General features: G+C 55.1%; 2 protein-coding genes across 3 annotated transcripts; both read right to left on the minus strand.

The window, feature by feature from the left end:
- Positions 1–43: 43 nt before the first annotated feature.
- FUCA1 (alpha-L-fucosidase 1) lies at positions 44–5,145 on the minus strand. The gene is made up of 8 exons (XM_041460869.1): positions 4,795–5,145; positions 3,868–4,002; positions 3,530–3,667; positions 2,769–2,874; positions 2,222–2,422; positions 1,892–2,082; positions 1,614–1,713; positions 44–1,108 (listed from the first exon to the last, which is right to left on the minus strand). Exons 1-8 carry the CDS (start codon positions 5,136–5,138, stop codon positions 968–970), a joined length of 1,356 nt encoding a protein of 451 aa, XP_041316803.1. The 5' UTR covers positions 5,139–5,145; the 3' UTR covers positions 44–967.
- A 1,421-nt stretch (positions 5,146–6,566) lies between these two features.
- On the minus strand, positions 6,567–12,923 carry CNR2 (cannabinoid receptor 2). 2 transcript variants are annotated; one of them, XM_041460878.1, is made up of 3 exons: positions 12,301–12,923; positions 11,761–12,156; positions 6,567–7,935 (listed from the first exon to the last, which is right to left on the minus strand). In XM_041460878.1, the coding sequence occupies exon 3, from the start codon at positions 7,867–7,869 to the stop codon at positions 6,820–6,822; it is 1,050 nt and encodes a 349-aa protein (XP_041316812.1). In that variant the 5' UTR covers positions 7,870–7,935; positions 11,761–12,156; positions 12,301–12,923; the 3' UTR covers positions 6,567–6,819. The 2 variants fall into 2 exon arrangements, with proteins under 2 accessions (XP_041316812.1, XP_041316811.1); XM_041460877.1 differs by having other exon boundaries at positions 11,761–12,923.

The following is a 12,923-nucleotide window of genomic DNA, read 5'->3' on the forward strand; positions in this document are numbered from 1 at the left end:
TCCCTTGTCCCTTGTCGCCGGCCGCAGCCGTGCCGTACCTGGCCCCAGGCGCCGTCCCGCGGCGCGCAGCCCGTGTCGCAGAGCGGCATCGTTCCCTCCGGCACTGCCCCGCGGCGCGCCCGCCGCGCACTTATAGCGGCGGCTTCGGCGCTGCCCGGTGCGCCGAGCAAACACGGAGCTGTTTGTTTTGGGGCGGGCCCCGCTCCGCGCCAGGGGTCACCGGCGTGATGGGGTTGTGAGGCAAAGAGGCCATCGCTCTGTTGTCCCTGTTTGTCCCATTTTTTTGTCTGTAAGGGCGTCACCAGCGGAGCGGGCGGCGCTCCTGTGAGCGGCTCTGGCACTCGCGGCCGGTTCTCTGGATGTTCGTCACTCGAGCGCCTCGGCAGCGGCTCCGCACGTGGGCCTGCCCCGGGGCGCTGCTGGAGCTCGGCTCCCAGTGTCCTGGCTGGGGCAGGAACAAAACACAGCCTGCCTGCAGCGCTGTGGTGCCTTCACAACAGCCTGCGCTGTCTGGAGCAGCCTCATCACCCACACTCACATTGCTCGACCCTTTCTGAGACGTTCAAACCTGCTCTCACCGGGACTCCAAGGTCACAAGTTCAGGGGTGCCAGCAGAAGTCACAAGTGCAGTTCACAATGGTGGAGTTTCTTAAATTCACTGAGAACAAAACCTTTTGTTGTAGCTGTCTCTAGAAGAATATCAATAAAAGTTTGTTCATGGATTTGCATCATTTTTTAACAGATGATTTCTTCCAGATCTCTTCCAGCAAGCTTCCATTGGATTTATTCATCATGGAAGCAGCTGATCACAACTGCTCCAACCAACACTGAAGTAACACAAGGCAACAGAGACTGGAGGAGAGATTCTCTCAAGTGAAAAATAATGTATTCAACATGAAACATAAAATTCCTCTTGGGTTCAATCAAAAAGAAAGGCAGTGGGAGATGCTGTGTCCCCCCACAGGCATCACTTCACACCCTCGAGCTTCACCACCCAGCCAGACTGAGGAGGGAGAGGAGATGGCAGCATGTAGGGCAGGGTTATGAGCATCCCTTTCCCTGGCTGGTTCTGCCACTCCAGAGTGCCACCAAACCCCAGCAGTGTCACCTGCAGAGGAAGGAAGGGGACACTCAGCTGGAGCTCAGCAGGCCCCCTGTGCACAGCCCACAGCCCCTGCAGGTCCCCAGCCATGGCTCACGTGGCACAGGGGGTGACACAGGGGTGTTTGGAGGCCACACCAGGCTGCAGTTTGTTGTTTGGGGTTTGTTTGTTGCTGATGCTTTGCCCCTGTTTGTTCAGAGCAAAGGACACTGCAACATTTGCGTCACGGTGACATCTGCCACGAGCAGGGCACTGCACCTGGGCTGCAGGACAGCCACTCCTGCTCTGGGGAGACCTGCTTCCCTCCCCTGCAACAGCAGCATCAAAACACTCCAGGACAGGAATCCTCCCTGGCAGCTCCTGTGCCACGTTCCACGTCAGCCAAAGCCTGGGGAACAGCCTGGGGTGCTGCAAGGAGCCCACAGCACACAACCTCCCAAACAAATCCAGGCTGGCCCTTCCTAGCCCACAAATGCCCCCAAATGCTCTCAGTGTGTGTTAAGCCCCTCACCTGTGTGCCTGGGGATGGAATGGGTGAGGAGAGATGCAGGACACTGTCCAGAGGCCAGAGCAGGAAGATGGCAAAGACCACTGGTCCCTTGGAGGTGTACCTGAGAGAGCAGGAGTTCAGCAGGTGAAGGGCACCAGACACAAACCTGACCTTTCCAGACAGCACAAGAACACTGCTTTGCCCTCTGTCACCACACAGGGGTCACCTACTTCCCCCAACTCCAACTTTAGGAAAAGGTAAGAAATAAACATCAGCTGTCTGAGCAGCAGAGCCCTTACCAGACTGTGTCTGTGGTGTTCTCCATCTGCACCCTCCAAGGCTGGGATTCATAAATCGCCTCCCCATTGGTGTCCAGCCACCTCCCAAGGGCCAGGAGTCTTTCTTGGAAGATGGGCACAATCACCCCTTCTTTTGTAGGTCCCACATTGAGGAGGTAGTTGCCACCCAAACTCACAGTCTGCACCATCTCCTGCAGCAGATAAAGCAAGATAACATTATCTTCACCTCAGAGAGCACAGAAACTGAGGAGTTTTACCCTCATCAGCTGCTCCAGAAGCCTCTCGCTCCCAGCAACCCTCGTCAGGCTATTTCCATTTCAGGTTTCTCACCTCAATCATACTCATTTCATCCATCACCTCAGCCAGGCTCATGTTGCTGCGGTAGCCCCAGGAGAGCCTGTCCAGGGAGGAGCACATCTCCCACTTGTGCTCTGGCAGGGTGCCTGGCCTGTACTTGTCAGCACAGTTGTAGAAACCCCCGTGGCGGCAGGAGCAGCCCCGACCCCAGCGATCGTTGACAACCACGGTGTCCTGAGAGAGGAAAAACAGCTCAGGGCACAGATCCTTTTGTTCCTGGGCTGTCCAGCTGGCAGCCACCCCCCTGAGGAAGCACCTAAAGAATCCCAGTGTAATGGAAACCCTCCTGAGAAGGCTGAATCCCTCCCTCTGCTCACTCAGGTGGGAGCTGAGGCAACAAAGCCGAGTATCCTGCAAAGGTCAGTGGAGCTGGCACAGCAGCACAGTCAAGGTGCTCTTTTTGTCAGGGAATAAAATACATTTGCCAAAAGTCAAGGAGGTTTCTGTTTGATCACACATCCCAGGGCTTCCTGCCCTTCCACACCCACCCAATGCCAGGAGGGGCAGCAGGCAGTGGTACCTTGACGGGGCTGTCGTTGTAGAGCCAGGCAAGGAAAGAGGTGGAATTCCAGTAGGAATCTGGAGCTTCCCAGTCCCCATCCGACCAGATCAGGTCTGGTTTGTATCTAAGGGAGATAGATGTTGTTTCCAAATGGATTATCTGCTCCTGCCACACTGTGTTTCTTGGGTAGGGGGTCGTTACACTTCCCCTTCCCACTGCCTGGCATCACCAGGAGGTTTTTGCTTCCTTTTCTGTTTCACACAAAGCTCTAAGGGACGTTGTTGCAACAGCAAAGAAAAAGGTGTTGATCCACAGCTCAAGAGAGGGTGCAGTTCTTTCAGAAAACTCAGAATTTGGCACCTCAAAAGTGATTATGAGGCACATTCTTAAGCTGGGACAACAACCCACAAGCCCAAACCTTTTATTTTTGTCAGCAAGGGGAAGCAAGGAAAGGATGCAAATTCCCAGTGAAATCACTTTTCTATTCTACTAAATACTGAACAGTTTGTTCCACATCCAGCCACCCTGCACAAAGGCAGGATTGAAGAGAATTGCTTTTGCAGGAAAAATTTGTCCCTGGTTATTCTACAGATTAGACTTTCCACAGTTGGAGTTAGAAGTGAACTCCTTTTCTAATTACCACAAATCCTTACTGCTTAGAAAAGAGAATTTGCCTCGGCAAAAATCAACATTTCTCTTCTTTGCACCCACTTTTCAGCTTTCTCTACAGAACTGAAACCAGGAAATGCTGGTGATTCTGAACTGGTTGTGGCTCTTACTTTAAGACAAGGTCATAAAGTTCTGGCATGGTCTTCTTTAAAACAAAGCTCTGGGTCTTGAAGTCCCTTTGTTTGTCAGCAAGGTAGAGAGGGTTAAACCACTCCATCAGGGAGTGATACAGCCCATAACGGAGGTTGCTGAAGGACAAAACACAGAGGGAAGAATTAGGCTTCAGTGGGGATTAAGAAGCAGTGGAAATTAAATTACTGGCTTTATTATTTTTCATCATTTGCAAGCACTCCATTTCTCACACTGAACTCGGGGTTTTCTGCTGTTTGTCAAGCAGAGCCAGGAGGATTCACTGCTCTCAAAGCAGAGCTCCCTGGCAGGGCTGTACCTCTCCCTGAGGGCTTCTCCCAGCTCTCCCACCAGGTCCCGGTGGGGCCCTGTATCCACAGAATTCCAGTTCCAGGACACTGGTGACCCCCAGTTGGTGAAGCCCTCGTGGTGCTTGGTGGTCAGGACCACGTATCTGAGGGGAGAAAAGGACTTGGTTGGGATGGCAAAGGAACAAATGAGATATTTCCCAGCTCCACTGCAAAGTCAGTCACTAAAACAGCAAGGCACTGGATAACCACCCTGTGAGGAGCCCTCTGTCACTCTCCCTTGGATTTAGAAGCAAATACAAGAATAAGAGAGGCTTTTAGTGGATTTTAATGCTGGGAAAGAATGAACAGTAAGTACTTAGCAAGGAGCAAGACCTGCAATCTCCTCAGCATCCTGGGCATGACCCCTCAGGGATGCCCAGCACTGTTCAGGGACCCCCAATCCCTCAGGGATCCCCAGATTTGCCCCTCCCATCCCCTCAGAGACCCCTGCATCCTCTTGGGAACAGCTCCATATGCTTCCCAAGCTTTTCCATCCCCTCAGGGACCCCCAGACCCCCTCTTGTTCCCTCTGGGATGCTCTTCTATGTGTTCAGTGACCAGGGGCTCTCACTACCTCACAGATTCCCAGAAACGGCTCCTCCATTCCCTCAGGGACTCCCAGACCCACCATTCATCCCCTCAGGGACCCCCAACCATGGCACTCATCCCCTCAGGGACCCCCATCCCCTCAGGGACCCCCATCCCCTCAGGGACCCCCATCCCCTCAGGGACCCCCATCCCCTCAGGGACCCCCATCCCCTCAGGGACCCCCATCCCCTCAGGGACCCCTGGCCATGGCACTCATCCCCTGAGGGACCCTCCCATCCCCTCAGGGACCCCCCGGCCATGGCACTCATCCCCTCAGGGACCCCAACTCCGGCCCTCCCGGCGCTGACCTGGCCCCGGCCCGCTGGAAGAGCCGTGCCCACTGCCGGGGCTGGAAGTCGTGGGCGGTGAAACGGGGCGCGAACTCCGCGTAGGTGGTGCCGGGCGGGAAGCGGCGGCGCACGAAGCGCTCGTAGGCGGCATCGTGCTGGCCCTGCCAGTGCCACCAGAACCACTCGGAGCCCCAGGCCGGCACGGAGAACACCCCCCAGTGCACGAACACCCCCACCTTGGCCCGGTCGAACCAGGCCGGCAGCGGCCGCGCGTCCAGGCTGGCCCAGTCCGGGCGGTACCGGGGCTCGGCCAGGCCCGGGCCCAGCGCGGCCGCCACAGCGACCAGGGCCAGCGCCGCCATGGCCCCGTGACGTCACCCATGCCGCTGCTCCCCGGGGCCGCGGGTTCGAGACTGCCGCCCGACCGCTGCCCGCGGGCACGGCGGGGAATATCCCGGGGAGGGATGGAGGGACATCGGGGATAGCATCAACCATCGGGGAATATCCCGAGGAGGGAGGGAGGGACATCGGGGATAGCCCCAACCATCGGGGAATATCCCAGGGAAGGGAGGGAGGGACATCGGGGATAGCCCCAACCATCGGGGAATATCCCAGGGAAGGGATGGAGGGACATCGGGGATAGCATCAACCATCGGGGAATATCCCAGGGAAGGGAGGGAGGGACATCGGGGATAGCCCCAACCATCGGGGAATATCCCAGGGAAGGGAGGGAGGGACATCGGGGATAGCCCCAACCATCGGGGAATATCCCAGGGGAGGGATGGAGGGACATCGGGGATAGCATCAACCATCGGGGAATATCCCGGGGAAGGGATGGAGGAACATCGGGGATAGCCCAAACAATCCTGGGGAATATCCCAGGGAAGGGATGGAGGGGCATCGGGGATAGCCCTATAATTGGGGAATGTCCCAGGGAGGAATGGAGGGACACCAGGGATAACCCAATAATGGGGGAATGTCCCAGGGAGGGATGGAGAGACACCGGGGAATATCCTGGGGAGGGATGGAGGGACATTGGGGACAACCCAAACCATCCACCCTGTGCATCCCTGGAGTGGTGTCCAAACACTCCTGGAGCTCTGGCAGCCTCAGGGCTGTGCCCATTCCCTGGGGAGCCTGGGCAGTTCATCCTCTGGGACACAGGGCAGAGTGCAAGGGCCTCGTGGCCATGTCCCAGCCAGGCTCATCCCTGTTGGAGGCATTTTGGGAGCTGGCAGGAGCCCAGCTGCTCCAGGTCACTGGTGAAGGGCCCTATCCCACTTCATTGTCCATTCAGCTAAAAGTGCTGCTTTTGCGTAATTTGCAGAAAAACAACCCCAATCAAGTTCCTCATGCTCAAAGTATCTGCCCCAGTTTGGGCTTAAACTTGTCACCTGGAGAACTTTGTACACCAGGAAAGAAGAGGAAGAAAACCCTGGAAAATGGCTTGTATGTTTAATCACATAACATCCCACAAACACCCGTGTGGTTCGGTCAGTTCTCCTGAAACCTGCCTGAAGAAATGTGCTGCCTGCAAGGTCCTGTCTGCCCCAGCTCTGGCCAAGTCCTGAAGCCCCAGTGAGAGGTTGGAAAAGCCCTTCCAGACCATCGAGTTCAAGCTGTGCCCAGTCCTCACTTTGTCACCAGCCCAGAGCACTGAGTGCCAGAGATGGGGACTCCAAACCTCCCTGGGCAGGCCCTTCCAAGCCTGACCACCTTTTCCATGAAGAAATTCCTGCTGATGTCCAACCTGAACCTCCCCTGGTGGGAGATGATCACAGAATCATGGAATATCCTGAGCTGGAAGGGACACCCCAAGGATCATCCAGTCCTGGCCCTGCACAGGACATCCCAACAATCCCAGCCTGTGCCTGAGAGCAAAGTCTGTGCACTTCATGTCCCAGCGTTGAAGGGTGACATCAGCAGGAGCTGTCTCCACATCACAGCTGATCCCTCAACTCCCATCAGAAGAGAAAATAAAAAGAAAAGTGATCCAGACTGTTCCTTCCAGGCTGAGTGGGTGGATCTCCCAGTGGTGCCTCCCTACATGGTATGGGTGTCCTCGCAGACGGTCTCTATCACGGAGGACTTGTGGGTGCTCTCTGCTTCTGGGCTCTCCTCAGGGGCCTTCAGCTGCCTCCTGCAGTGGGAGAACACCCTCCTCAGGGAGGAGAAGAGCTCCTTGCTGCGCAGGGCGTAAATGATGGGGTTGACCATGGAGTTGAGCAGGCAGAGGGTGCTGCAGAAGGCGAACACCTTGCGCAGGCGGTCGCTCAGCCTGCCGAAGACGCTGTAGATCATCAGCACGAGCACGGGGGACCAGCAGAGCATCAGGACAGCCAGCACCATGACCAGGGTCTTGGCCAGCATCACGTCCATCCTCATCCGGGTGTTTTGCTTCCCTGCCTGTGCCTGGTGCTTCTCCATGTAGGCCACGTGCTGGCGAGCCCTCCAGAGCACGTGGGCGTAGGCGTAGACGATGCAGCCCAGCAGGACCACGACGAAGCAGAGCCAGCCCGACAGGTAATTGTCATCCACAAAGGGGAACAGCTCGGAGCAGGAGGAATCCAGCACGCAGCAGTTCCAGCCCAGCAGGGGCAGGCAAGCAATGGTGGCACAGGTCACCCAGAGCACTGCCAGGGCTGTCCAGGCTCTTTTCCTGGTCATCAGGAGCTTGTACTCCGAGGGCCGGCTGATGGAGATGTAGCGGTCCAGGGCTGTGAGCAGCAGGCTGCTGAGGGAGGCAGAGAAGGACGTGTTAACCCCTCCCAGCTGCAGCAGGAACACCTCCTTGGAGAATCCAACCTCGTTGAACACGTGGAAGTTCACGAAGCTGCAGACAAAGATGATGCTGGCCAGGATGTCAGCCAGGGCCAGGCTGCCGATGAAGAGGTAGGAAGGCTTCTTCCTGATCCCAGGGGATGAGAAAATCAGGTAGAGCACCAGGGAGTTCTCAAAAACACACATTGTCCCAAAGAGGCCACACAGGATGCCAATGCTTATCTTCTGTGCCTGCGTGCTGAGCACCATGAAGCACTCCATGGTGTTCCCACTGCACTTGGAGGCGTTTGCAGGTATCCTGCAGGAATCCATGGTGGTTACCTGGAGCTGGGAGCTCACAGAGAGCCTTCTGCTTCCTTCTGCACTTCTTCAGATGCTCTGAAAAAGGTGGAGGTGAAGAGGACTTAACAAGCAATGAATTCACCCCAGACACTTCCCTCCCTTTAGAGGGAAGCAAGCAAAATGAAATCAGCCCACAGAGAGCTGCTTTCAGGTCCACAGCCCAAATGCTGGAACCAAGTTCCATGCTTTCCCCAGGTTTTGTCCCACTGGTTGTTGGGCTGAGACCCATTTCCCACAGCCCAGGGGCACTCTGGCTGTACCACCCCGGTGATACACCACAAGAGGGAAGCAGCAACGCTGAAAATTGTACAAATCCTGAGCCAGCTCTTAATACTCCTCCAGGATTCACAGGAGTGAACAGGACCCCGCTTCCCAAAAGATTCCAGGATCCCTCATGCAGGCAATGGGATCGTGAGTTCCCTCTGCTGGAGGACAGCACTGAGCTGACAGCGTTCCCTTTCCCCCAGAACAAACAAGTCACTGTCCCTCGCTGCCCTGGGCTCTCTTGTGAAAGAGGAAATGTCCCAAACACACGAGGCACGGCCAGGATGTGTGACAGCCACAGAGCAGGGGCAGGGCTGTGGGTTCCAGCCACCTCTGCCACCCCACCTGTGGCTCCCCTGCCTGCTGTGTGAAATCCAGCTGCTGCTGGAGGTGACAACAGCCAGCACTGCCCAGCAAACCTCTGTGCGTGACATCTCAGCAGGGATGGGTTTATCAAACATGGGTTTATAATGGCCTGGGGACTTCCTTCCCCACTGATTCCCCCAACACTCATCTCTCTTCCTGTGTTTCAGGAGTTGCAAAATACCCCAAATGACTCGAGAGGCTGCCCAGGAGGTGACAGAGAAGAGCCCCAGCCCCACATTTGACTCGTGCTGCCTGTCAGGGCTGGGGCAGCAGTGGCTGCAGGGAGTTCAGTGCAGGTTTCAGGCAGAGCAGGGCAATCCTGACTGGGATTTCTTGGTGTTCCAGGCTGGAGGAGTCCTGGACTTTGGGCTGACGTGTGGCTGGGTGTTGCAGCAAGCTGCCCTCCTCTTACATCAGGCTCTTGCATGGGGTAACAACACAGGGGCAGGATGTTGCCCTCGGATCTCAGCGCTCTCGTTTCCTGCAGCCCTTCCCAGGAACACCTCACAGGCAGCAGGAATTACCAGCTGCTGTTATTAAACCTGACAACATCCCTCCCTCTGGAGAGAGATGGATTTAGCAGACAGATGGACTTCTCATATAGCAGGGCTCACCAGGGACCAACTGCCTCGAGTTTCCAAACCTCCCCAGCCAAACTCCAGCATCCAAACCAAGACATTTCTTCATTAAGCAGTTTCCAGCATCACCTTGGCATCCATTACCTGCAGCCAGCATTCCCAGGACCATCATAAATCCTCAAACCTGCAGTTGTGCAATATCCAACTAACATCCTTAGGAGCCTGGAAACCACTGAACACCAGGCAAGGGAGTGAAGGCAGCAAAATGCCATCCCTGATGTTATGCTGCTAGGGGAGAGAACCTGCTTATAATGTTAAAATAACTCCTGTGCTGCCTGTCCTGGCCCAGCTCTCTCCACTAAGCTGAAAAAACTCAGATAAGCCTCAGGTTCAAAGTCTGTACTGGGCTCACAGCAATCAGCCAGCCCTGATCTTCCTTTCCCTGTTCTGTCTCAGGCTGAATGACAAGGACAGATCTCTGCTCCCCAGACCCTCCTTGCAGCTCCTGTGTCCATGAGGGAAGGACAGAGCTCCAGCAAAAGGTCTCCTCTGCACGAGCGTGAAAACACAGGCAGTGCCAAGAGCTCCTCTCCTTGCACTGCCTGTCCCTTGTTTTTTTGCTTTTTTGGCCACAAAGCTGCTTTTTCCTGCCCAGGGGACATTTTCCTCTTGTCAGATGGGCCCCTAGATTTGTATGACCGTGGCCTCTGCCCCCTGCCTGGCTTAGCTCCTGGGAAAAGTGCCAGCCCATATGTGGTTCCTGGGGGAGAGCTGACCTGCAGCATCCTCCATGGGGCAAATCCCACCTCCAGGGTGGAAACCCCCTTTCCAAGAGCAGCATCTCCACCTCCTGGGGAATTCCAGCCCCAGGCATGGCTGTGCATCCAGCCTGGCAAGCCCAGGGAGTCCCACGGGCTGACAGCTCAGCTCAACAAGAAAGAGCCAAGTGCCTTCTGGCCCTCCTTTAGCTGCCAGGGCTGTGGCACACAGGGGCTGGTTCCCTGGAAGTGCAGCAGCTGAGCCTGAGCTTCTGCACAGGATGAACTCTCTGATCACAGCACAGCATCTCCTGCCAGCAGGAAGGCCCAGGGTAGGGAATATTTTGCCAAAATAACGTGTCCTTGCAATAGGGAACCCCCCCAACAACAAGAGCAGAGCCCCAGCAAACAACAGTGAATGAATGAGGAGTGAGTTATTAGGAACAGAACCCAGGTAAGATACTTGGGAATGCAACACATTCCTGATACAGCCCCAGTGACTGCAAAGTGAAAGCTCCCCTCCCATCAGATCTGCTTCGAGCCCGCTCACTCCAGCCTAATAGCTCCAACTGGCTTTGGGGGAAATTAAATTTACAAATGAAGAAGTCCTTTTCCTCCTCAGCTCCTCGCTGTGACTGCTTCCAGCTGTCGGGCTGGCGGTGCCCTGCAGCAGCAGCACCATCCCTGCTCCACTTGGGATGGCTCCTGCCTTCACAGAGCCATCACAGCATCCTGCTGATTAAAAAGTTACGTACCACTCGCTTAGATAATGTAAAATTAAATTTTCCTGCTGCAATCAGCCAGTGCATTGTGCCTGCAGCACTCTGAAAGCGCTGCTCTTGAATATTTCATGTTCAGAATATCTGAGAGTTTTGAGCTTTGCAGTATAAGAAAATGTCTTAAATGATCACCTACTACGAACAAGTGTGGTGATTTATGCAAAAAATTGTCACTAATGCTTGCAAATTTCACTTGCTGAACAAGCAAAAAGTATCTTTTGCTTTACAAACATTTTAGTTTATATGTGATTTCCTGGTTTAGTTGCAGAAGTTTTTCCATTATTTTGGAATTAGCTGTTCACCCTGGTTAGTCCTGACCACATTAAATGACACTGAGTAGAATTTCCTCCCTGATGTAAGACCTGTCTGCCTCAAATGTCACCCTGAAGATTATTTGATTATTTATCAGCTCTGCCCATGTGTGACTGCCTGAGGGGACAGTGAAACCCAGGATGGGGTGGGTGCAGAGCAGCTGCAAGTGCCAGTTTGGGTACAAAGCAGGGCAAACCAGAGCTCCTCTCACTGCACCAAAACCATCATAAACACTGAACTCAGCATCACATCCCCATGAGACATCTGGAAATACCTTTGACAGAGAATCAGGGAATGCTTTGGGCTGGAAGGGACCTTAAAGCCCATCCAGTGCCATCCTTCCACTGTCCCAGGGTGCTTCAAACCCCATCCAACCTGGCCTTGGGCACTGCCAGGGGCAGCCACAGCTGCTCTGGGCACCCTCTGCCTCCCCACCCTCACAGGGAAGGATTTCTTGGAAACCAATCCCCCTTGTCCTGTCACTCCAGTTCCAACATTAAAAATTCCCAAAATCAGCTGTAAAGAGTTAACCCACAGTCTGCTACGAAGCACTTACCTTTCATCTTCTCCTTAAGAAAGGATCCATCCTAAAAACCAGTTTCCCACCCTCTGTTACACATTGCCTTGCAGTTTACCCCAAAGAGCTACAGAGAACCCCAGGAATCTCCCGTTCAGCAGAGAATCTCCATCCCATCCTGCCCTGTGCATGGCAGCGCCGAGGGCTCTCAGGGGTGATGTGTTCCAGTGTGAAAAAAGGGCCCAGGGCTGCAGGATGCTGTGGGTCAGCAAACACAAACCACTCACCTCCCCACCGATGCTCTGGGGCTTCCCATCACTCCGGCTCTCAGGGCAGCTGCTGCAGCTGTGGACAGCGCCCGCTTCCCTCTCCTCTCACGGCACTTCTGGTTTCGTCTGGGTTTGCTGAACCATTCTGGTTTATTCCCCTGGGTTGGAAATCCATCAGTGTGAATCCTTCCTCTGCTTCCTTGCTCTCTGTCACATTCTTTCGGAGAATGTGTGTCGAGTTTTTTTTCCTTCCTCCCTTCTCCTCTGGGTGCTGTGTTCTGCTGCCTGCTCGTGCCACATCTACAACCACCCAAACCCTCTGGCTCGCTGAAATTGTCCTCCCAGTCCCTCTCATTTGTCCATGTAGCTGCAGAGTTTGAGGCAAGAGACATTCAGGTTCTCCTCCTGATTTCTCTGGGAACACGGAAAAGTATGGGGAGGAAAGAAGCAAGGAGGCAGACGTGAAAAAATCTGGATGTACCTGGTTGTGTGCAGGTCTAAGGGCAAGCTCAGAAATCTGCTGTCTGCCTGCAGCTCCACGAGCAACACAAATCTCACCTGTGCCCCTCAATTTCTCTGTACACAGTCCGCTCATGCCAGAGGAACGAGGTGATTTTCCCTCTTCAAGTGGAAGGAAAATGCCTTCAGGTCTTCAGCTACACAATCCCTGTGGTCAGAGGGGTGCAGAGGCTGTGGTCGCTGCTGTATCTGCTCCCGTCCATCCTTCCTCCAGTGACCACTTCCCCCTCGGCTGGGCAGCAGCCTGGGGCTGGGCTGTGCTGGTGTCTCTGGAAAGCAGGGACAGCTTTCCCTGCCGGGTGATACCAGGGACAATATCACCGCGTCAGGGGGGACAGGCAAGCTGGCCCCAAATCCCAAAGGAGCTGGCCACACTGTAGCTGGATGTAACCACACAGGCTGTAGTGAGGAGCCTTGGAAGCGAAGCAAAGATGGGATCCTTACCCCTTGGATGCTCCTTACCTCGCTCTGCCACCCACAGGGCGACCCCACGGCCCCATCCCAGCACCAGCACCTCGGTTCTCCAGCTGGGAACTCAACTTTCCCTCCTGCTGGAATCCCAGTTCCCTCATTCGGTGGCATCACGAGCGGTTACACCCCGTCCTCTCTAAATCCAAATCCCGCTTTGCCTCCTTCCCCTGGGGCAGCGTGTGCGGCTCAGG

The sequence above is a fragment of the Pyrgilauda ruficollis genome, unplaced genomic scaffold (genome assembly GCF_017590135.1).
Source record: "Pyrgilauda ruficollis isolate IOZ18807 unplaced genomic scaffold, ASM1759013v1 scaffold149, whole genome shotgun sequence".
In the NCBI taxonomy this organism is placed as follows: Eukaryota; Metazoa; Chordata; class Aves; order Passeriformes; family Passeridae; genus Pyrgilauda; species Pyrgilauda ruficollis.